The sequence below is a fragment of the Xiphophorus hellerii genome, chromosome 7 (assembly GCF_003331165.1).
Source record: "Xiphophorus hellerii strain 12219 chromosome 7, Xiphophorus_hellerii-4.1, whole genome shotgun sequence".
NCBI classification, from domain to species: domain Eukaryota; kingdom Metazoa; phylum Chordata; class Actinopteri; order Cyprinodontiformes; family Poeciliidae; genus Xiphophorus; species Xiphophorus hellerii.
In genome coordinates, this window is record NC_045678.1 from 22,873,303 (window position 1) to 22,896,936 (window position 23,634).

At 37.0% G+C, this 23,634-nt stretch overlaps 2 protein-coding genes across 2 annotated transcripts in view; one reads left to right on the forward strand and one right to left on the reverse strand.

Annotated features, from left to right (window-relative positions):
- Positions 1-23,634, reverse strand: part of LOC116722980 (general transcription factor IIF subunit 2-like) — a 49,387-nt gene that overhangs the window by 6,844 nt on the left and 18,909 nt on the right. Inside the window, exon 2 of the mRNA XM_032567431.1 lies at positions 1,136-1,217. Within this exon, the coding sequence (XP_032423322.1) occupies positions 1,136-1,217 (82 nt within the window). The remainder of the gene's footprint in view (positions 1-1,135; positions 1,218-23,634) is intronic.
- Positions 19,429-23,486, forward strand: kctd4 (potassium channel tetramerization domain containing 4). The gene has a single exon (XM_032567430.1). It carries the CDS (start codon positions 19,604-19,606, stop codon positions 20,378-20,380), a length of 777 nt encoding a protein of 258 aa, XP_032423321.1. The 5' UTR covers positions 19,429-19,603; the 3' UTR covers positions 20,381-23,486.

Genomic DNA, 23,634 nt, shown 5'->3' on the forward strand with positions numbered 1-23,634 from the left:
ATTTAAGATTTCAATTTGATGTTTAAATGACATTATTATTAATTTAAACCAAGTCGTAGTTACAGATTTTGATGTCATAATTATGAGTTTTAGTGTCAAATATGAGAATAAAAGTACATTTTGGCTGTTAAAGTCAATTACGAGTTTTGATATCAAATTTAACAAGAATAAAAGCCATAAATACAATAACCTGAGGCTTTAAAGTCATAGGTTGTGTTCACACTGCAACCTGAAGTGACCCAATTCCGATTGTTTATAGCGTAATGTGATCTGTATCTGATCTTTTCATGACAGTCTGAACAGCACAGGTTGGATTCTTTTTGAATGTGACTCATATCCGACAGGTATCCGATTCAAATCTGACCTAACGTTCAGGTCACATTCATCCGAACTGAACGTCACTGATACTGGAAAAATCTCACTATTCTGCGCCCTGATACGCGCTAGCAGGACGTATAACAACTACAATGGACTATAATGAGGATTAAGTTGTTAATATGCTGCTCCGGTGGACAACAACTTCAAAATCGTAAGCTATGCTCCATCGTTAGCAACCATGTTACTTCAACGAACACTGAGAACGCTGATGCTATTGCGCCCTCTACTGCGCATGCGGGACACTTTCAGGTCCTTTGCCCGTTCAGACTGCAGGACACATACAGGTCGCATATGTGTGGCAGTGTGAACGGCCCTGGCAAAAAAAAAAATGGAATTGGGTCACTTCAGGCTGCCGTGTGAACGCAGCCCAAATTAAAGGAGAAACAGTCAATTTCAAGTTTTAAAAAAAATAATAATTATGACAATAAAAGTGATTAAGACTTTTACTCTTGTAATCATAACTTCCTGTTGGACCTTTATTTTTTCTGTCTTGGCAGAAATGGGCTTCCATAGTCAGAAGAGCAGAACCAATGAAAAATGGGTTTCAGCTTTTAGTTATGTAGAAAACATTTCAACGGTGTTTATTTTCTGCTTGTATTTTTTCTCCAATGGTTTAATTAGCTCTCCAGTTGAATATATGCAGTTATTACTTGCAGAAAATGGTTTAAAATGATACATTTATTTATTTCCACTCTGTATCAAATGTAAACGATGCGTGTCAAAACCCAGAGAGCCAACAGCTTGGCGCTTCACTGACCTCTTGACCTTCATGTAGCTGTCGGAGACGACGGGCCGGCACTCGGCTCTGTGCAACACCGTCCCCTCCAGACTGACTTCATCTGCAACACAAACTGTGACTCAGCCGCCTCATCGTGATTCACACACACAGATGCACTCACTCTGTTATGGAAATGATAAAGAAAAGTTTTGGAAATGATAAAAAACATGAATTTATCAATCTCACTCAAGTATCTGATCTCTGCTGGGAGACACGGTGTCCCGCAGGGTTCAATCTTAGACTGTGTTTTATTTTTATATGTACTCACAACTCATATTATTGGGTTTAGCTCCTTCCTGGTTCTTGTTATTGGTTTATAACCATACAAATGTTTGAAATTTTAAATAACTCACCAACGTTGTCAACATTTTAAGTTGTACAATGAACTCTGGGATTAGAAACTACAGCTTTAAAACTCTGAAACCTACTCTAAAATAATTTATTGCAACATATTTAACATGCTGTGCTGTAAGGTACGGTGTCCCGCAAGGTTCACTTTTGGGCTTTGTTTTATTTTTATATCTTTTATTATTGGATTTAGCTCCTTCTTGTTTCTTTTTATTGTTTTTTAACCATACATATATTCAAAACTTTAAATAACTCAGTTATTTCATATTTACATTTTCACAGTGAACTTAGATTAGAAACCACAGCCTTAAAACTGGACCTCCTCTAAAAGATTTACATCAACAAATTTTAATAACTCAAACCCCAAATATACCTTAACAATCACAGTAAGAACTATCTGCCCCCACTACAGATGGTGACATCTATGGTCTTCCATATGTCCACTCTTTGGGGTTCAGCCAACATGTCAAGTAGCATTGCACCTTTGGACCTCATTTTTCCAGTCTGTTTTTTTTTTTTTCAAATATTTTAGATATCCCTTATGAAATGGTCTGCAAATAGGTAAATTTTCCATGAATAATTTGGAGTTACGTTACACAAGAAAGAGGTGGAAGTTTCACTGTTTCCATGAATACATGGATGCTGATTTAAACATTTCTTTGGACTAATTAGTGAATTTGAATAATCTTACTCTAACAAAATGATCATGCTTTTATTGGAAAGTAAAATAAGTCCAAAAATTTTTTTTCAAAGGCACATAGACCATTTTATGTGCTTTAAATTCCTCAACTTTTGGTTTCTGTAAAAGTCATGTTGCTTGCCTTGGACAAGTATGAAAAACAAAACCATGTTTTGTTTTGTAAATAAATGAATCCATCCACAGGCTGTATTGAAAGCAGTTCAGTCTGTTTTTGATGCTTGGGTGAGGAGCTTTTAGCGATTAAAGCTAAATGTTGGACGGAGTTCCCTGAGGAGATCAGCTCAGCAGTCAGGGGGCTTCAATAAATCACTCCATGCTGATTTAAGAGCTTTAACTTCTTTTATCGACACCTGTTTTTGTCTTCCTGCTTTGGAAAAATCGCTTTGTACATAAACTTACACACTGAAAAAGGAGAATGGAGCTCCCACTTTTTAAAAAATTAGTTAATTTGTTACATACAATAAATTAAATTGGTCAAACTTACATTATTTATGTTTGATTAACATGACAACTTAATAAACTTAAAATAATTAATTCCATTACATTCCAGGAAGATACAACCACAATGTATTAAAGAAAAAAAACTGCTAAAATCTCCATTTTCTGTTTACATTTAGTGAAAGAGGAAGTTGCACTCTTGTCTTCTTCAGAGGTTTTTGTGTTCTCAGTTCTTGGTGCAGCGCCCCCACAGGCAAGGAGGGGAACAGTTACAAAAAAAAAGGTTTGGATCGTTTGACTCAGTGCAGTGTGAAAGCAAACTGCACCAGATGAAAATGTAACAACACTGCCATCAGGTGGTTTTCATTATTACTGTACCATGTTAAAATATTCACATTTAGTTGTACAAACAAAAAAGATTGCAAAAAATATTAGTATTTCAATGTAAAAAAGAAAAAAAGTCATCACTGACATCCTCTTCATGAGGCTGTCTTATCAAAAACAGTGTCTTCAGTCAGAGGCTTCTTCAAATTTGCTGTTAAACAGACTGCTACAGGAGATCATTCCTGCCAAAAGTCATCACCAGCTACAATAAGTATTTGAAGAATTGGAATTAATATGAATTACAACAACATTTAATTTCCCTTTGGCATCAATAAAGTATTTTAGAATTTTAATATACCGTAAATCAAACCTTTTCGGCGCTCAAGCATGAGATAATTCAAATACCAAAACTCAACTATCCATAGATGGAACCATTTTCTGCCTTTTAATTTCAAAATGACCAAGTTTGCAATTGAATGCCCTGCATGAACACTCAATATTTACCCACTGCAAAAGGATGAGGTCACATTGTTGTTCCCAGCTTTGAACCAGTAATCATTCAAACAGGCTGCAATAAAACCATCAAAACCCACATCCTGACATTTACTGTCACATCTGAGTCACCTTGAAAAATTTTCCGCGCTGTGCTTTTGTGAAGGTGCTGTGGCCGATTATTCAACCATTCAGCCCACAAGTTGCCTCTTCTGCTCCTCTCCAATCATCATTTTCCATTTCTAGTTTTCAATAAACCGGCCAGGAAACGGCGGCGTCCAGTTGGTGAGCGTCGGCGTTTCTTTGGCAACTGCTTACCCTATTGTGCATTGTTGGAGGATTTGGCAACATTTTTTTAAGTCTGTTATGTGGACAAATAAAGGGCACAAAAAGCCCAGAAATTTCACATTCAGCATCTGATAAAAGCAGAAGAGAAACGAGTCTCTGGCTCAAATTACACCACAAAGGAGAGAGACCGGGTGTTAAGAAACTCTCCCGCATCTTCATCTGTGATTTCCTGATTGATCAATCTGTTCCGTCTTCTCATTTCCTTTCCTCTTTTTGTGTTTTTGTGTTTGTTTTAACCTCTCCTGCTTAAAACACATGGGCAAAAAGATATTTCAGCCAAAGCGACGGCGGCTCAGCAGGATCACCTGCCAGCCGGCAGCCGCTGCGCCACGGCGTCTTTTGTTGCCTGGATGATGCGGCGCATTGTCCACATAACAACAAGGCAGCGTATCACTGCTGCTCAGGCACTTATTGCTTTACAGATGTCCTCCCACATGTCAAAACAGTGTAAAAAAATATTTGTGGTGGCACATTGGCCCCGACAAGCATCAGCAGATCCACTGTTGACCCGATTCACTCTGTATACAAATGTGAGAACAAGTTAAATATATTCACTCCACTGCTCAAGAAACACGTCTGTGCTTAGAAATGTTTCAGTGATAAAATGGTAATAATAGTTTCTATGTTTAAAAAGGGTTTAATGATAGTAATAAAAATAGTAACAGCAATAATAGTTATAAGATGTCAGACAAGAAATAACTAGATAAGTTGTTTTTTTTACCTCGCTATCGTCAGTAACTGAATAAAGACAAATTTTAAACGGTTTAACACAAGTCATACAGTTTAAACTTCTTCAACTCTATTCAATTATATTGTCACTTTGTAGACAATTGTCGCTCTTTTCTGAGTGTGATAAAGCTACGAGTGCTAACCATGAATATCGCTAATATGAACTACCAGCAACTGAAATTTCTAAATTTGAAACCATTTTGTCTTAAAACATTAGTAAAACCTTTTAACAGCTCCCTCACACAGTGTGACGTCGCCTCTGCTCCTAATAAAAATGATTTCTTGCAACAGAATGGCTATACTTTTAATAAACTCAGTTTCTGTAGCTAATCTCGTTGTTGTATATTTAAAATATTACTTCAAAACAAACTTTAATTTGCCTAATACAATATCTAAAGACGTAGGCAAATGTTTATAAATATGCATGCAGAGACATTGTGGAAGGATGGAAATGGTTCAAAACATGCTTACATCATCTGCATTTGAATTTCCCTTTGGAGGACAAAGAAATAGGATCCCTTCAAGCTGATGTGATTTAGCTGCAATTATTGTTCTTGAAGAAGTGTCACATACTTGACAGCCCATGAATAACTACGGCAGATACTGACACAAACACAAGAAAATCATCAGAGTAAAACTGTGCAACATGTTTGTTTTTTCCCCACTTTTGAAGAAAAAGGTGAGCTTGATTAGAGATTGACGCTTTGTGTTTGTTTCCTTTGATTGCTGAAAACATTTCTTCTTAAAAGCTGAAAAATTTGCAAAGAAGAAAAAAAGAACCAGTTTTGTGACAAACAGACTGTTTTTGGGACTCAGAGCTCCTGAAAATTACTTGATAGAATACAGATACAGATACATATAACGAAGGTACTCGGTGTTAATTAATACAGGAAAAAAAGCAGATGCATTGGCCTCAGTCGCCATAGTAACCACCTGCCAGCATGTGTAGCACAACATTTCGTCGACCGCCCGCAGGACTCTCTTAAGGCAGCAAACACTTTGCAGTACATGTCAGTGATCTCACTAATGCTCATCTTTGCCTTTTTCCCCACAAATGGATGCAATTATGTGCAATTATTGGCTGGCAAGTGCCAGAGCTTGAAAAAAAACCAAACAAAAAAAAACACAACCCACACACATGAGGAACATGTATGCACAGATGCAGCAAACGTCTTCCCCCTTCCAGCTGCACAAAGTTACAGTCAGCAGGTCAAGGAGATGAGATCCGCGTCCCTGGTTTCCATTCAACCTGGTTTTCCGAAGTTTTAAACGGAGAAAATGTTCTTTCTGAGCACAAAGAAAGAAACGAGAGAAAAGACAGAGCACAGCCAAGAGTAGCTCAAGGCTTCTGCGTGTGGGAGGGACACTCGAGACAAACAGTTGACTGGATTCAAATTGAAACTCTTAAATACTACATCAATGTTGTGGTCAACACCTTCAGCAGACATTCAATATCCTAATTCTCCTACGCAGTTATCATTCAGGACTTCATAAAGCTCTCTTGCTTTGTTGCCGGTGCAGAAACTGGGACTTTGGTGAGATCAAACACAGCGACCCTCAGCAAAAAGAGCCAACATGAATGATTCATTGGTTATTTCGTTTTCCTAGATTTTTTAATGATATTTGTATTCCTTCTTCCTCCCGCCAAGACTACATTAATGCATAAAGAGGACAAACGATAAAAAAATGACATACAATGAAAAAGGTGCTTTTTCACAATTTTTGTGATACCAATAAAATCCAACGCTTTTATTATGATTTTGTGCAATAGATCAGGGCTGTCCAAATGCATGTTTTTGATGTGTTCGCATTACGCAACTATTATGCAAAATCCACATTTTACCTGTTTTTGTACTTCCATTTGGGTCTCAACTGCTTCTAAAAACAGTCCAAGCACTTAAAAAAAACACCCAACTATTTTTTTTAATAACTTAATGTTTTTATGTCCAGAAAAGGAGTTGTTTCAAAAACCTCCTGACTGTTAAGTCACATATTGCAGGGGCACTGTGCCGTTACCTAGCAACCCCAGAAGCCCAGCCCTGTTACCTAGCAACCCAAGCGGAATTCCAGCAAGTTTCGGCTCCTTCTGAAAGGAGCTCAACATATTCAGAACTGACCAGGTTAAAATCTTGTTTTCCAAGAATGATTTTGTATAGTAAATGCTATGGACATGTTTTGTATGTTCCATTTAGGGCTTATTTCTACCAGCTTTACATCTTTACAAGCTAATTTTATTGCCTGTTCTTTGTAAAACGGACCAAACTCAGACAAGATGTACAGTAATAAAATTTATTCACTACTGTCTAAAAAGGAACATGTTCATTTCCTTTCAATTCACAATTATGTCAAACTCTGTGTCAATCTATCATGTTGACCAATGTGAAAACTTAAAGTGGTACAAATATTTCTAATGGCATACTGGCTTAATAAACGCTTCATAGAAAAACTATAATGTAGATGTAATATTTAAAAATGCCTTTCATAACAAAACAACAAGTTGGCTTGTCTGAAAAAAAACTTAAAACAAGTTTACATAAGTAGAAGTAATCATGGTGGAAATAAAACATGTGCTTGCTCTCAGTTATATTTTAAGCTATGGTACAGAATGCTTCATGTAATCAAACAGACTCATGACTTTTGTGTCTTAGTAATGAAAACCCACAGAGCTCTTTTGCAATCAAACACAGATTTGAGAACAGAAATCAAGGCAAAGCATTTAAAAATACTTGACCCCAAATATAAACTTGTGATTAAAGTGGAGTTGAAAAGTTTTCCAGCAGATTTAGAAGCTGCTCTTATTGTAAATACTGCCATATGTCAAAAGTTTAAACGAGGAAAAAAAGGTAATTTGAGTTTTAAAAACATATGAACTGTTCTTTTTATCCAGTAGAATTTGAGATGCCTTTGATGGCTGTTGAAAATATTTTTTTTGACAAAACAAGAGCAATAAAAAAAGTGCTTATTAGGAACAGGACAATTATTCTATGGTAGAAATTATAAGGAAAAGTCGCACCTTTTAAAAAGTTAAAGAAACAAGAAAGGCATAATTCATTTTAATCTGTAAAAACATTTCTATTAAGTGCTCTCTGTAGAAATTTGGGAGCCATTTCTGGTCTGGTTTTATAAAGTTTGACCCCCATATGTAGTTTTTAGGCAATTCTGACTTCTGATATAATATAAAAATATAAGAACAGATTTCAAAATATTTATTTCCAGCCTTCCTGCTTTCACCAATCTATTATTTACTATGAGTAAATGATTACAGAGTTGACATGTTAAATTGTCTTTAGCGTCTTATATTAGCGTTATGCTTGACTGGCACAGTTACCATTATTAAAAGCCACTGTCTCAATCTAAATATTCAAGAAAAGGAAGATCCTTAACTTCAGAGATTTCCAAAAATCACAAAATTTCCAAATCCAGCATTTACCACAGTGTGATTGATGTAAAATTAATTTATTTAGAAGTGCTTACTAAATGCAGAGGCAGCTATTTATTAAAATTTTAACAGTTTATTTGGTTTTATCTACACATTCTGGTACACCTGCAAAGAGCAGAAACATCAACTGCCTGTAAGTGTGTGGTTCGATACATTTTTAAAACCCAATTAACTTTTCAACCCACGTTGTTGCACATACCTGCTTTCTGTCTGACGTTAACGAAAATAAAACCCCAACCAGCGCAGACACATGCCAGTTAATCCTCGTTAGGAAAAGATCAAGTGATTTGTGCTTTAAGTGACGCCTCAAATGTGACTCTGGACATCTTTTACCGCCGTGTTTGAGCTAATGACTGCAGACCTTATAAAGGGATTAAGGGTTCAACAGAAACACAAAGCTTCAGCCAAAGGGCATCGTGAGGCTTTATGAGATGGGAGGACCATTAACAGATTTCACTGAAGTCGTGGGCAGCAGCTTAAAAGGTCAAACACACTGTAAACGGCACAATTATCAGACAAAGCCGATGCACAGAGTCACAGCAGGCGGCTTGTCTTTCACAGACAAGGTGCAAATGGTGATAAAAATACAATCGGTTTGAAATGAGCTGATAAAGTGCAATTTATATCATATTTGTTATTAGAAAACCAAAACAACTGAAATATATTCATAGGATATTCACCCTAGTAAAAGACATTTTAACACTTTAAAACAGTAACAGTAACAGCGACTAATTCTCTTACAAAGGCCCTGAAAACCCGATCAAACTGCAAATATACAAAACCTTACCAAGTATCTCTAGTTTCTAGTGCAAATATTTTAGCTAACTTACAGGTAACTTTTCAGCAAGATATAAAAGTTTGTTTAAAGTAAATAATTCCTTAATATTGTTTTGAAAAAGAAGATTATTTCCATGTCATGAGTGGAACTAGAACTCGGTTGCTAGGTGACAGACTTCGCTTGGCAGGGGTTGCTAGGTAACGGCACAGCGCAGGTCAATCGTGAAATAAGTGAAATAATCTGCCGTTTTCACCAATATTAAGAAATTATTTACTTAAATCAGGGGTGTCCAAACTTTTCGTCATGTGGGACAAAATCGCAAAGTCAAAAAAGTTCCTGCAGGTAATTAAAATGAAATTAAAAACTAAAATCAAGTTTGGTTTTTACATTTTTTTTGTAGTTAAAGGATATTAATCAATGTAGATTAAAAACTTTTTGTAGGTTTACTGTATTTGTAGTTTAGAGCTTGTTAGAACAAATTTATTAATATTATAAGTGCCATTTTACTGGCAACTGGGAAGTTGTAATAACAACAGAGAGTTTAGTTTCTATTTTTTTCCCCTATTAACAAACATAAGTCATTTTCAGGGTTAAATTGTGCTGCAGGAATAAAAGATTAATTTAATTCTTAAATTAAAAGGGCTAGTGGCAATTGTGAAAGTATCCGACAGTTTGGGAAACATGCAAAATGTTTAAATATGGAGAAAGATAAATCTTTAATACAAAACAACATGTTACAGATTTTTAATTTTACAATATTATTGGAATATGAAAAGTAAAAAAGTGGGTTTTATCTGTTGTACACAGCTTTTGCTCTCTTGCCATTGCTGTGACTGTGAGCTGATTCAACGGAGATGGAAAAATGTTACAGAAGGACAAACATTAAAGCTTCTCTCAGGTTTTATATTAGTGTTCAGACAGAACTCTAATATAAATAACACTTATATAACATTTTATCTTTTAGATAATATTATATGAAAGATAAAAATGTGCTTTTAGAATCTTTTGAGAACATTGTTTTCCAAATATATCTTCGTTTAACCAGCCTGGTTCTTATGGCTTTTATATAAACATTATTAAATCCAAAGTAAGATTTATTGCGTTATCTTTATGAACACATCTCCTTGGGTCTCTCAGCCTTTCACTGTAAATTTGTATTAAATCAGACAATGTTTCTTATAATACATCCTGCTTTTAATCTGCTCTTTCATCCGCTCACATATTTCATTTGTCCTGACCTCCTTTTGTACCACGTTCAGCTATTCAAACACATTTTCCCTTTTCAGATACAGAGCTGTGATTTAGAGACGGCAGAGAGGAATAAAAGCTCTGATGACATTATGTCCAACATGGCTACATTTTTAGTCAATGAGTAATGGGAGGGTTTATTCTGTTTTTATTCAAGCACTAAAATTAAAACAGACGAAGAAAAGCAGAATGCGAAAAATTTAACCCTAAGTTCCTTTATAATTTGAATTCCTAAATAATTAAAGACGCTTAATTCCTGTCTCTACAACATTAAACGCAGCTAAATTAACATTAAACCAGCAGGATGTGAGTAAACAGACCAATAAAGAAGCAATCTGAGCCACAAATACAGTTAATTTGCATTTCTTAAAGAGCATAGAAGTGAAGGCAGCTGGAGAACAGAGAGGCGAACGCGAGGTCATCCACCCACTCGAGCCCATCTCTTACCTCCATCTGCTTCCAAGCCCTTTTCCTCAAAGCTGCGACCTCCCTAATGTTAAAACAACAAACAGCTCGCCGCCCACCAGGCCTCCCATCAGCCATCACTGTCTCCGACTGTCAGTCCTCGTTCGCGCTTCGCCGCCACAACATATAGAGTCAGAGCCATATGCGCTAATTTGATCATACAGCACTCACACTGCTCTTTAATTCAAGCAAAACTATCTTTTTTTTATTACTATTATTTAAAACTCTGTACAGCATCTTTTAAACCGATTGCATAAGTAACCTTTTTCAGTGAGCCGGAGGCAGGTCACACAGTCTCTGTTCTCATTTTCTATGATTCTCGTATTTTTACAAAATAAAAAGGTTCAACCTGGTCACAAAAGTTCTGCCAATTTCTTGGGGGGATGTGTTTAAAATTCATGTTTTAAAAAAATAATATTTTCCTGAGATATCTGAACAGATATATTCTAGAGAATTGACATTTTATTAAAGCAGAAACACAGGAACACACTATTACATATCGATGATAATACAGCGTATATAACTCTTACCTAAATCTTACATGAACTTCTTTGTTTCAAGGTAACTTCTCAGTGGGGCGAACAGAAGTCACATATGGGGTACCCCAAGGTCCAACCCTGGGATCCCTCTCATTTAACATGTTCCCATTAGTTCAGGTTATAAGTAATAAGAATAGCTATATGTCTATGCAGATGATACACAGCTCTACATTACAATGCGACAGATAAATGTCTGGATGTGCCAAAACTTTCTCCAGCAGAACAGACACAAAACTGAAGTTATTGTCTTTGGACCTAAAGAGGAAAGATCCAGAGTCAACGCACAGCTTCAGTTATTACAGCTGAAAACTACAGATCAGGCCTGATACCTGGGAGTAGTGTTGGACTCTGACCTGAACCTTCAGAGTCACATAAAGAAAGTTACAAAGTCGGCCTTCTATCACCTGAAGAACATCTCCAGGATTAATCACAAATCTAGAACAAACAGCAACACAGCTGAAACACTGAGTTCCTTTAAATCTAGACTAGAAAACACCAGTTTAGATAAAAAATAGCTAGAACACTGATTAATATTCTCAATTTTATATTTAGAAGAAGGCATTTGACAAAGTGTAATGTTTATTGTTTGTCACGTGTTATGTGTTTATGGTGTAAATCATTTTAAACTACCATTATTACATGTGTGATATACAAATAAATTTGACTTATTACATACATACTTACATACTAAACAGAAAATATATATTTTTCTTAAAAACACCAAAGGCAAATCAATCAAAAGATTCTCTAGGAAAGTAGAGATGGCTGATAAAAATGAAGGGTGGAGTTTTTCCTCATCAAGAAAAATCAATCTGTCTCATTGACACTTTTTTACTCTGGGATGATTAAATTAAAATCTTGGCTGTACAAAAAAAATGTTGGTTTAGGTCTATGGGTTATGGAAGAAATGTTCATTACATTTTTTGCAAAAAATCATTCGTAGATAATGAAATTTTAGATTTCTCAGTTCTGCCTATTTTTAATTCCTTTCAGAATGAGCTGTTGGTGTCCTGTCACTTTAAATCCAAATAAACTGCTGCTGGCCACGCCCCCCAACTCAACGTTTACACTCGCATGTGAAAATGGCTGCAAACAGATGTGCAACTATACAACCATACATCTTTGGAAAGCAGAAGTAGAGCCTCCTGCACAACCAACAAGAATGCAGCAAGTGGTCTCTGAATGGTAAATCACCAACAAAACACTTCTCTTTTCCAGCAGCCATTGTACAGCGCATACAACAGTAAAACCAGCTTACCAAACATGCTGGAGCTCAGCTTGGGTTGACAGGTAATGGCACAATACCTATCAAAAATGACTCAACAGGGAAATTTTGGAAACGACTCGTTTTCCAGACACCAAAAAACATTAAGTTATTGACAAAAAAAGGCTGGTTGTTTTCTTAAGCCCTTGGGCCATTTCCAGAAGCAGTTCAGACCCAAATGGAAGCAGAACCGTGCAATGTGTGAATTTTGCATAATAGATACTTTTTAAATAAACGACTAACCACTTCTTTCCCTACATGTTTCCTAATCTAATCAACAGAAGCTGTTTGAGCTAAATGAATAATCATTCTTTAATCAACTTTTCCTCATGTAGAATGGGTATGAAGTGATCTTTGTCAATAGAACATTTTAAAACTGACCCATTAGATTTGAGTGGTTTAGACTTAATTTCTTCCTGTTGATTTTAAGACACATTTAGCAATCTCGCATCAAAGACATGATTATGTTAAATGAAGATAAATCCTGATGTTAAAGTCTGAGCACTTCTGCCACATTTAAGATCACTTAAATGTCAACGCATCAAGTCACTAAATGTCAAGGAAAATGGTATTTCTTTCAAGACAAAATGGCACAAACACATTTCTCAAAATCCAAGTTTATAGTAAAAAAATTTACTTGTCCTTTAATTCAGTTTGCAGAAATATGTGAAAAGAAAGTAATCTCTTAGGTGGTTTTTGGTATTTGGGTCTGGGAAAATCGCTCAGAAACTGATTTCTCCTGCAGAAATATTCTCTCAACATTCATCCCCTGTTCTTTGGATCACTATCCTGCTGAAAGATTCACTTCTTCAGATCTTTAATCCGAGTAAAATTCCTCCACATTCGTGTCTGAGGCATGCACACATTTTCAGCTCTTCGCTTAGTGTTGACGTCCCTTTGAAATCTGAACTGCTGATTATGGTTTACCATGCCTTTTGACGAGTTAATGATGCTACAGCTATAAAAAGCCACTGCTGTGCACATAATGACTGCAGCTCCAGGCTTATCGGAGAAATTAGACTAACACAACTAAATTAAATAGCTGCTCTATAAATACCTAACTGTGTCCATGTGCATTCTGTTCTATAATTATTGAGATTCATGCAAGATTATGAATGCAGCCGCAGTTCTTCGCATTAAAGCCGATTATTCATAAAGTAACTCATATTAATGAAGATTATTCTTGAGACTACATTTGATTTCACACTTTATAATTAAAATATAAGGTAAATTGAACTCTTATGACAGATATATTGACAACACGGAAGCAATAAAGGAAGGGTCACATTGATTGGATCTCCAAATATAATTTTCCATTAGCGCTCATCCTTTCCGAGCCCAGAGGCTGCTTCATTAAGAAAATATAATGATTCCCCTCGTCAACTTTATAGTGATTTGCCGACCTTTGTAGCCGTATTGCGCCCACTCGTTTTGATTTTAAACAAGGAAAAAAGCAGCATCCATATGCAACAAAGTCACCTTTGATGCGCGGCTAATGAAGAGGGAGCTGGTGGGCTGTTTACATACTGCTACAGATTCAGGTCACTACTGTTTCATCTTGATTTTAAAAAATAACAGTAAGTGTTTGTTTCTAATGAACATTTCAGTTCAGAGCATGATTCAATGTAAAAGTTGAACAGACGAGTTCTGGTGCCCTTTTTCCAGTATAAATAGCACGCTTTATTCAAACACTAAAGTGACACAACCTTTCATTTTTGTATCAATATATACATTTTCAGTGATATTTGCTGTCCTTTTTCCATTACCTGAACTGGGGACCAGTAACCTGTGGATATTGGGTTCAGTATCTCTTCAGTTCACTCTTATTCTTAGTGAAAATATCTGCAGAATATATATTTGACTTTATTTATAACAGAGGTGCCAACACTTTGTGCCTTGTAGGCCAAATATATCAAGTTGAAAGTAGAACATTTTGTAGTTTTATTTTTAATAATTATAATTTTACTTGTTCAACTATAACCTAAGCTCACGATACTTTAATATAATAAGAAAACCAGTCAGATTTCTCTAGGAACATCTAAAATAATTATAAATCATTTTAGATGTGAAACTTAAAAAAGGTCCCACAAGTTTGTCAGATTAAAAAGAAAACAATAACATATATGTATATACAGTATATAAGCATATACTTCATTTTTCAAGTTGAAATTTTCTAATTTTTTTGTCTTTTCAGAAACAAGAACAGAATATGGCAAACTCTTGTTTTATTTTGCAAAGTGTAGTTTGAATTTTAGTAAAAGTCATTGGATGTTTGTTATCCCTTTTCCTATTAGAATAAATTAAATTCAAAGCAAAAACCTGGATGAATGCTTTGTGTGTTAAAACAACAACAAAAACAAAAACAACCCAGTCGTTTTTGGCAGTAAGTTAATGCTTTTTGGTGTCTGAAATAAAAGCCGTTTCAAAAACCTCCCAATTGTTAAGTCACATTCTACTGGCACTGCGTCGTTACCTAGCAACCCCAGCCAAGCTCAGCCCTGTTACCTAGCAACCCAAACGGAACTCCAGAAAGTTTGGTAAGCTAGTTTTACTTTTGCATGCTTTGAACAATGGTCGGAAATGACAAGTGTTTTGTTGTCAGAAACTACCGATATATTCTTGTTGGATGTATCGGATGCGTGATTACAGTAGTGCAACAAGGCATCTGTTAGCAGGAATTTTACGTACGAGTTAACGTTGACTTAGGGGTCACGGTGAGCAGCATCTTATTTGGATTTAAAGTGACCAAAGGCCCTAAAACAACTCATTCTGAAAAGAGTTCAAAACAGCAGAACTGAACAGAATAAAATCCCATTATACAAGAATGATTTTGTGCAATAACTGTAATGAACATGTTTTGTATAGCCCATAAAACTGTCCTAACCTATTCAAGGAGCAGTCACCTTTAGAAATCTGCATTAACGTCAAACTTCTGCACCTAGTTGTTGTTTTGAAAACACCCAAAAAGGATGAAATTAATTATATTCTCATCCAGAAAAAATAACATTTTAGGTAAATAAAACCTGCTTGTTGTGAAATTGCTTTTCCTAAGCAGCATAATTCTTGAATTTGAGCTAATGAGACAAACTGCAAAGAGCACATAGATCCCCATAATAAATGAAGGAAGAGATTGACAGCTCTGAGCTCATATAAGGCTTTATTAAAGTGGTTGCCATGCCAGCTCCACAGCAGTCAGTGACTCCATGTTAAACCACAAGCTCTTAAAGCCCTGCTATGAATAATTCACCGCTGTTAACAGCAGAGGAGAGTCCTCGCTAATAGCATTTTGGGAAATTTGAAATCCAACAAGAACAACAACAACCAGGAAGAACTCGGAGTTAATCTCATTATTCCAGAAAAACTGAGACAATAATCCTCCTGAATGAAACGGTTTTAATCAACAGGAGGAAGGAACCAGGTCTAGCCTCCCACAACCTGATCCTCGTTTGCAATTCCAATCAAGTGTTGTTGAGGATGACACAACTAATCACCCACCATTAGAAAATCACAGCGGAGATTCAAAGAGCCGTCTCTCTGGGAGCTCAAAGCTGCAACCTGGAGCAATTCATGCAGGACGTGTTTAAATTTAGCGCTTCTGCTCAAGTGAATCTCCAGTCTTTAATTTGTAGCGGCAGCTCTGGGGGGCGAAAGTGGTTTCTAACCTGTTGAATCACACCTGTTACTCTGATTCGCTCGATGTTTGGAGAAAGAAAATCCATAAATATTCCTTCATTTTGCTCTACCCAGGGTAACTGGTATTTTCCAAGCTGTGCTGGATTTCAAATGAAAATTTAATGACATACTTTTTGCTTTGATACAAGTGTCCGTTTCATGATCCTCGCCTGAAGCCAGTAAACTGAAAATTTCTTCTGAAAATCTTCATTTCTTTTACAGGAATATAAAAACAGAACAACATCGTTAAAGCTTGGCCACCACAGCAAATCATTTGGGAACCATGAATACTGGAGCTCCACAAACATATTTAACAGCAATCGCCATGGCGATATCAATGTTTGGATGTCATATTTTGATCGCCATGCTTGCAAACTCTGTTGATATGAAACCTATGGCTCTCTGCCCAGGGCAGCATGCAAATGGGGGCAACACAAGTTCATGGGAGGGATCTAAATATTAAAATAGTGATATTATCATGTAATTAAAGTCATATTATAAGGAAATTTCTTAAAGAAAATATGCCAACAAGCTGCTGAAAAAGTAATAAATCCTGTAATTTGAGCAAGAATGTCATTTTTTAAACTCAAGGAAAATAAAGTAGCTTTTTTGTAAGTGATAAACTCTAAAACTGGTGTAGCACTTCTCTTTGGTGAAAAAACAGCAATAAGTTGGTTACAAAATGTCTGTACACTTCAAAACACTAAATTTTACCAAGTATTTTTAGTCTAGTTTCTAGTAGAAATATATTGGTACATTTTAAATAAGATAAAACTGAGTAACAAGTAACTTTTCAGCAAGAAATCTGAGCTTGTTTTAAGTCAATTCCTCAAAATTGATTTTTTTTATTACTAGTTCCACTGTCAGATTATTTCACTTATAACAAGAAAACTGGTATTTTTCCATCAATTCCACTTCTGAGTTAGTTTTATCATATTTCAAGTGTACTAAAATATTTGAACTAGAAACAAGACCAAAATACTGGTAAGAATAGTCAGATTTTCTGTTTTTGCAGTGCACTGGAAGATTTTTGCAGAACAGAGACATTTTTACAGTGAGATAGTAGCTTGATGAATCTTCAAAAAGTAAAATAACTCAGAGGTCAAAGCAGATCAAATTCATACCTGCCATTTTTAACATGAGTAGCAGAAGCTCACCCTTAAACTATTAACGTGTTTTGTTATAAAGCAAAAAAATATTGTTTTACAGACTAAAAATAGTTGGTTTCAACTGTGTATACTAATATACAGCGCTGTGATTTCTGCATTTCTAGCAACTTTGCTTATAACCATCATTAATATCTTAATTTTTTTTTATTGAATTACTATCTATCTAATTCTTCACTTAATGGAAAGAAATATCCATTTTAAGAGGGATAATTGGATAAAAATCACTAACTCACCGTGTGGCCACTGAAGCGTGAAATCGGTACACGTTGGTTGTCAGTAAAGGAGTGGCTAGTGACCAAAGATTCAAACTTTCTTTGGAAATAAACCCAAACGGTGCTGCAACACAAAGCACAATACTCCACCATGTTACTTTTTCACCTATGAAATGAAGCACAGCCACTTTGCCAACACCAAAAACAACCTCCTGCAGGCCAACCATGCATTTTTTATGTTTTTGTCACAGATTTCCGCCAGTCGGAAACCAAACCCATCAAACGAGCCCACAGCGCTGCTGGACCCTCTGTGTGTTTTCTCATGTTTCATATGAAGTGTGATTTTTTACAGTTGTACTGGAAGCCTGAAACACACAGATGAAATCACAGAGTGGAAACTGAAGAACTGCGGCGTGAGGCTGCGAGCGCCTCACGCCGCAGTTCTGTCAACAAGGAGCGACCAGCCAAAACATGGACGGCTGCAACAGGCAGGGGAAGAAAAGGAGAGGAAGGAAAGAAAGGAAAATCAAAGGAAAGGAAAGAAGAAAAGGGGGAAAATATTTCGATTTTTGTTTAAGAAAATGTTTCATCAAAATTATTAGTTGCACAATAAAAACACAGTTTAAAAACAAATATCACATCAAACTTAAAAATGAAACTTAAAAACTCCCTGCATGTTAGTGTTTACATGGAAATTTCGCGCATGCGGACAAGCTGGAGGGCAAAAAGACTATTCTTTTAGCCGCGCTGCCGCCGTAGAATAATTCCGTTAACTCAATTAAACTTGGAAATGTAGATATTATTAATTTTGTGCTGTGCTCCACAGCAAAGGGAAAACCCGTTAAAGTACAACTCAAAACCACGTCTTTCTCGCTCTATGCATTGGCCAGGCTACACAGACTCGTTGCCAGAGCAACTGACAACAATGCCACAAAAAAAAAAAAAACACTCAGATATTTCCCACACAAAGAGCAGAACATTCAGTGGGTTGCAGTAGTATGGTTTTAGACTTAATGTTTATTTTGCGACTATTAAGTGATTGTTGTGGTAAGAGGAGAAAACTATAAATATATCGCTGCACTTTACTGTATAGCTAGCTACAGTACTGTTACTGTCTCTTACTCTGCAGTTGTGGAGTCACAATGTCTGGGATCATGAGCGCCCCCTGCCATGAGGCAGGAGAACTGCCTGCTTCACCTCGAATCTGTTCTCTGAGCTCACAAATCACGTTACACACACAGTTGGTGACAAAAAAAACCACTGTACATTATATACATAAGCTAACCTATGGAAAATTAGTTCATATATTAAATGTTTTTTAGCCATCTTATTGGTGACGTACAGACAGGAGGAGCATGCTCTCATAGACTAGCAGCCAGTGCAGTTAACGAGAGGTTGATCAATCGAAGGTGAAGCTCAGCTCGCTGCTGCTTCGCTTCCGAGCATTTGAATGGGAAAATGCAAAAATTCAGTGATTTTGAAGAAAAATAATCAGAATTGGTTAAGCTAAATGAAAAATAGGTACTTTATAGTACAAACAACAGGGTGAAAATGGCAATATAAATTATTTTATGATTATATATTATTTTTCCATGATGACAGGTGAGACTCTGCCTCACGTCACTGACAGACAGACAGACAGACCGACAGACTGACAGACAGACCGACAGATCCTTTATTGATCTGCAGTTGGGACTGATCATATAAATCCATCTCCAGTTACTCTCTTTTACTTATGCAACGCTTCAATCCCACTCCTGGCTTTCATGGCCAGAGAAACGTGTTGAACCAAGCCGCACCACGCCGGGCTGGCGTTCCCCTCAAACAGATTCAAGTTCACGTAGTAATGTGTGGTAAACAGATGGATTCAGCTGCAAGGAGGGAGATTTATATTCAGACTCACAAGAAGTCTGACACTTTCACACCTCAAACATTATAGAAGCCCCCTCTCCATCTGGTGAGCGGTGACTGTTTTTGTTTTCCTCTGCCCAAAGATAATTTAGGACTGATGATAGAAAGAAAGGAAGAAAGAGAGCTTCACACTTCTCTGTTATTTGTTCCCTGTTTCTCCTCCCTGAATGTGACGCCGCCGCACTCCCACTCTTAAAGAGAGACGGAGGGAAGGAGGAGCGACACACGGAGCCGCTCTGTTCTCAGCTCCTACTCCGCCACTCAGCGTTCTCCCATCCACCGCCGAACCGCGCCGCTCGGCAGCCGACAGCACCTTCCAGCCTGAGCAAAACCGCAGGAGCCGAGCCGGAGGGGGAGACGCCGGGCGGAGAATGGAATGGAACCTCAGAAGGATGGAGAGTGAACTGAAGCACATCAACCCGGACCTGCTGCAGCCCAGCAAGAGCTTCAAGAAGCCGTCATCAGGCACCATCACCCTCAATGTCGGCGGGTTCCTGTACACCGCCCACCGGACCACGCTCTCCAAACACCTGGGTTCCTTCCTGGAGGAGCTGGCCAATGGGAAGAAGGCGGTGCAGCACACCGACTCCATGGGCAACCCGTTCATCGACAGGGACGGCCCCGTTTTCCGCCACGTGCTCAACTACCTGCGAACCGGAGAGCTGCAGCTGCCCGACGACTTCCGGGAGGCAGGGCTCCTGCGGCGCGAGGCGGACTTCTACCGCCTGGGCGAACTGGTGGAGGCGGTGAGTGAGTGGGAGAACCAGCGGGCCGCCCAGCGCGAACCCGCCTTCCTGGAGGTGACGGACAGCCACGAGAGGTCGCAGGGCCTGAAGGTGTACTGCAGCGACGCCGGCTTCATCGACAAGGTCAAAGGCCGGCTGGTGCAGATCTCCAAGAGCCGGCTCGACGGCTTCCCGGAGGAGTTCATCGTGTCGTCAAACGTCATCCAGTTCCGCCACTTCATCAAGTCGGAGCCGGGCTCGCGGCTCGTCCTGAAGGAGGACAGCACCTTCCTGTGCACGCTGGACTGCCTCAAACTGGAAACGGTGATGCTGGCGCTCAAGGCGGGCTTCAAGCTGGTCACTGCGCTAGACAGCAGCAAGGGCTCGGTAGTGGCAGCAGAGGCCCTGCACTTCGTCAAATAGGAAGGAAGCAGGATAGGCAGGAAGGGGTTAACAGCCACCAGGTACTGTAGGTGTTGTTCTGTGTAACGTGGTAGAAGACTGACGAATTGAGTCGTATGTATTTACTGAACAGCAAGCATACGCTGCAAAAACACGATTTAAGTTTTTAATTTACTCTGAAGGGACGATGCACATTAATTAACATTTTGGTAAATGTGCCGAAATTAGCCAAAACGCTTTTTTCCATCTGTTATCCCTGGAAAGTGAGTAACTGGTCTAGCTAAAAAAGAAAAGTTAAAATGACTTTATACAAATTTTGTCAATAAATATAAACAGTACACTGCAAAACCATAAAGTTTTAATTTTTTAATCTACATCAACGTTTTTGTAACTGGGCCAGAATTAGCCAAAACGCTAGTTTTTCCTAGAAATTCAGTAACTTTTCTACCTAAAAACAAACAATGATACAATTCATTGACAAAATTGTTATAATTTTGTCAATGAATACAAACAAGACTCTGCATAAACAGAGAATTTGATTTTTTAAAATTTATTTGTTAGGGAAGCTTTACATTAATTAACATTTTTGTGAATGTGCCAGAATTAGAAAAGCCTATTTTTTCCCTAGAAACTTAGTAATTAGTATAGCTAATAACAAAGAGCCTGAAGCCTGAAAACAAGCTCATATTTCTGTCTTTTTTTGCAGTGTAAATAAACTAACAAACAGTCATTATAAAAAAAAGTATACAAAGTAACTAAAACCAAATTAATCCTTCATCTAGATGGCAAAACAACACATAGTGGGATTAGGAGAAAGTACTTAATGTTCAAAATGTTGACAGATCTGAGGTGTTATGAACCAATTCTTTAAATAAATTATAAGTAGTAAGAACTTTGACTGTCTGATTGACAATACATTATTAAGTACTTTTGTCTAGTTCTACTTCAAATATCTTAGTTCACCTGAAATAAGACAAAACTAACTTACAAGTAACTTTTCAGCAAAAAATAGGAATGGAATCAATCAACTTTATTTTTGTACCGATAGATTTACAGTGTGGTGAGGCACACACACACAAGAAATATAAACATAACATGATTAAATGTGTTCAATACTTCATTAGGACCAGATAAAATAAGAATAATATAAAATTGAACTTTGGAAACTTCTGGCAACAAAAATAAAACTGGTTTTATTCCGCTTAGTTTTACATTCGGAGATTAATTATCTGCATCCAGATGTTTTAAGTCATTAAATCCTTAATATTGATGGAAAAAGTGATAGCATAAATGAAAAAGGTTTCATTTGTAACATGGGAGAAATATCTTGTTATAAGTGAAATAATCTGCCAGTGGAACTAGAATTTTTTCCATTAAAGTCTTATTAGCTTTAATATCTTGCTGAAAAGTTACTTGTAATTGAGCTTAGTCTTATTTTAAGAGTAGTAATTTGTTTTCACTAAAAACTAGACAAAAACAGTTGGTGGTATTTTATGTTTTTGCAGTGTACAGTCTGGTAACAGCTTCTTTTGATATGGTAATCTTAATTAAAACACTTTGGTTTGTAACTACGCACAGTTTCAAACATAAGTGTATAACATAATCCATTTCATTTATTTGAAATAATTAAAAAGAAGAAAAGAAATCTATTGCTGTAAAATTTATCAATATGGGTTTTAAAATTGGTCATTTAATTTTGAGACGTAGATTTTAAGAAAAATATGATATTATCCCTTTTTTGTCATTCTGGTTTTTACACTATTAGGTCAACAAATTGATATTAGCTGGTGAATTAGTGAGTCTCTCCAGGATGATGTGATGGTTTTTTATGATTATTGCAGCTTAAAATTACTGGGTTTTAAGCATTTTTTTTCAAAAAGTTTACATTTATCAAGCTTTATTTTTTTTTTGTCTTACCAAAAAAAAAAATATATATATATATAGCTGCACCTGACCTTCCCAAAAAAGACAGAGTTAATATTAAAACTGCAAATAAAATTTTCGAGTTCAAATAGCAAAACAACAAATAAAAACATTTTCAGACGAGTTGTCAAATGCAAAAAGAAGAATTAAATACTGGCCATTGAAGGCAACGTGAACACAGTATAATGGAATCTGACAGAATGTCTCAAAATTATTTTTGAAATGAAGAAAAAGAGAGAAGAAATAGAGTTTTTGAGACACTATGAAACAGGAAGTTACATTTTGATTGGTTAAAATTCAGCTAAGTTGCAGTGATTGGTCAGAAAAAAAAGGAAATACAGAAAACATTAAGGAATTAGATTTGTGGAAAAGTTGCATGTTGTGAAAATTGCAAGTCTGTGCAAAGTTTGAAAGTTATTAATTATTTACAATAATAGCTGCTATAGCACCTTCCTGGAGGGACTGATTGGTCCAACTACCTATTCTCATACACCAATCAGAGTCATGGCTGCTGCTCCACTCCGTGGTTTCATGACAGGAAATATTTCCAAAATCCAAGTCTGTCTTACTTGCAAGAATTCATAAGTGTTTAATCATCAACAGGTGGGGGAGGGGAGCTTTTAAGCCAGGAGAAAACGGCTCTGGGATCTCATTACAAAGACTTCAAAACGGTGTGAACACGTTGACACTTGTAACCAGCCCATGCATCCTGCACGGTGGTGGCTTATAAACAAAGTTTACAGCATTTCAATATGAAAAATTTGCACTCTCCATTTCCACAACTCAAAATAATCCGGATAATCCGTCCTGACCAGCTTTGGATCCGTTTCTGCTTGCAAAAGCCTTCACAACCAGCCGTGATGTGCACTGTTGTGCCATTCAGCTTTTACAACAGCCTCTGTGTGAGCGCGCGTGTGTGAAGGGGTGTGTGTGTGTGCTCTGCTGGTGTAATAGCTTGTGTTCAGTTTATTAGCTTCTCTGGAGCCTGAAGGGGGAAGACAAAGCACAGAATAAAATAAAACTTCACCAAAATGTTTAAGTGCAAAGAACTGTGATGATCGTAAGGGCTTTGAATGCAGCATGATGCATGTGCACTGAATAATCCGCGTGGTTGTCAGCGCTGTGAGCCTCTGTGAAAGCCACTTGTCACAACTCTATGACTTTTAAATGTGAATATTTTACAAATAAAAATAACTATCTCCAACTGTTGCCTCGACTGTCTCTGCAAAACCCAGTGCACAGTTTGTGATGTCAGAATGTAACAAGGCTGCTTTTTGTGACAACGCCGACCTACAGCGTTAAGCTGGAGCCATGTGAAGAGCAACATTGTCGATCTATTTACACAACAAAAT

Coding starts and splice junctions, on each gene's coding strand:
- kctd4 (XM_032567430.1), top strand. CDS start 19,604: ATGGAATGGAACCTCAGAAGGATGGAGAGTGAACTGAAGCACATCAAC.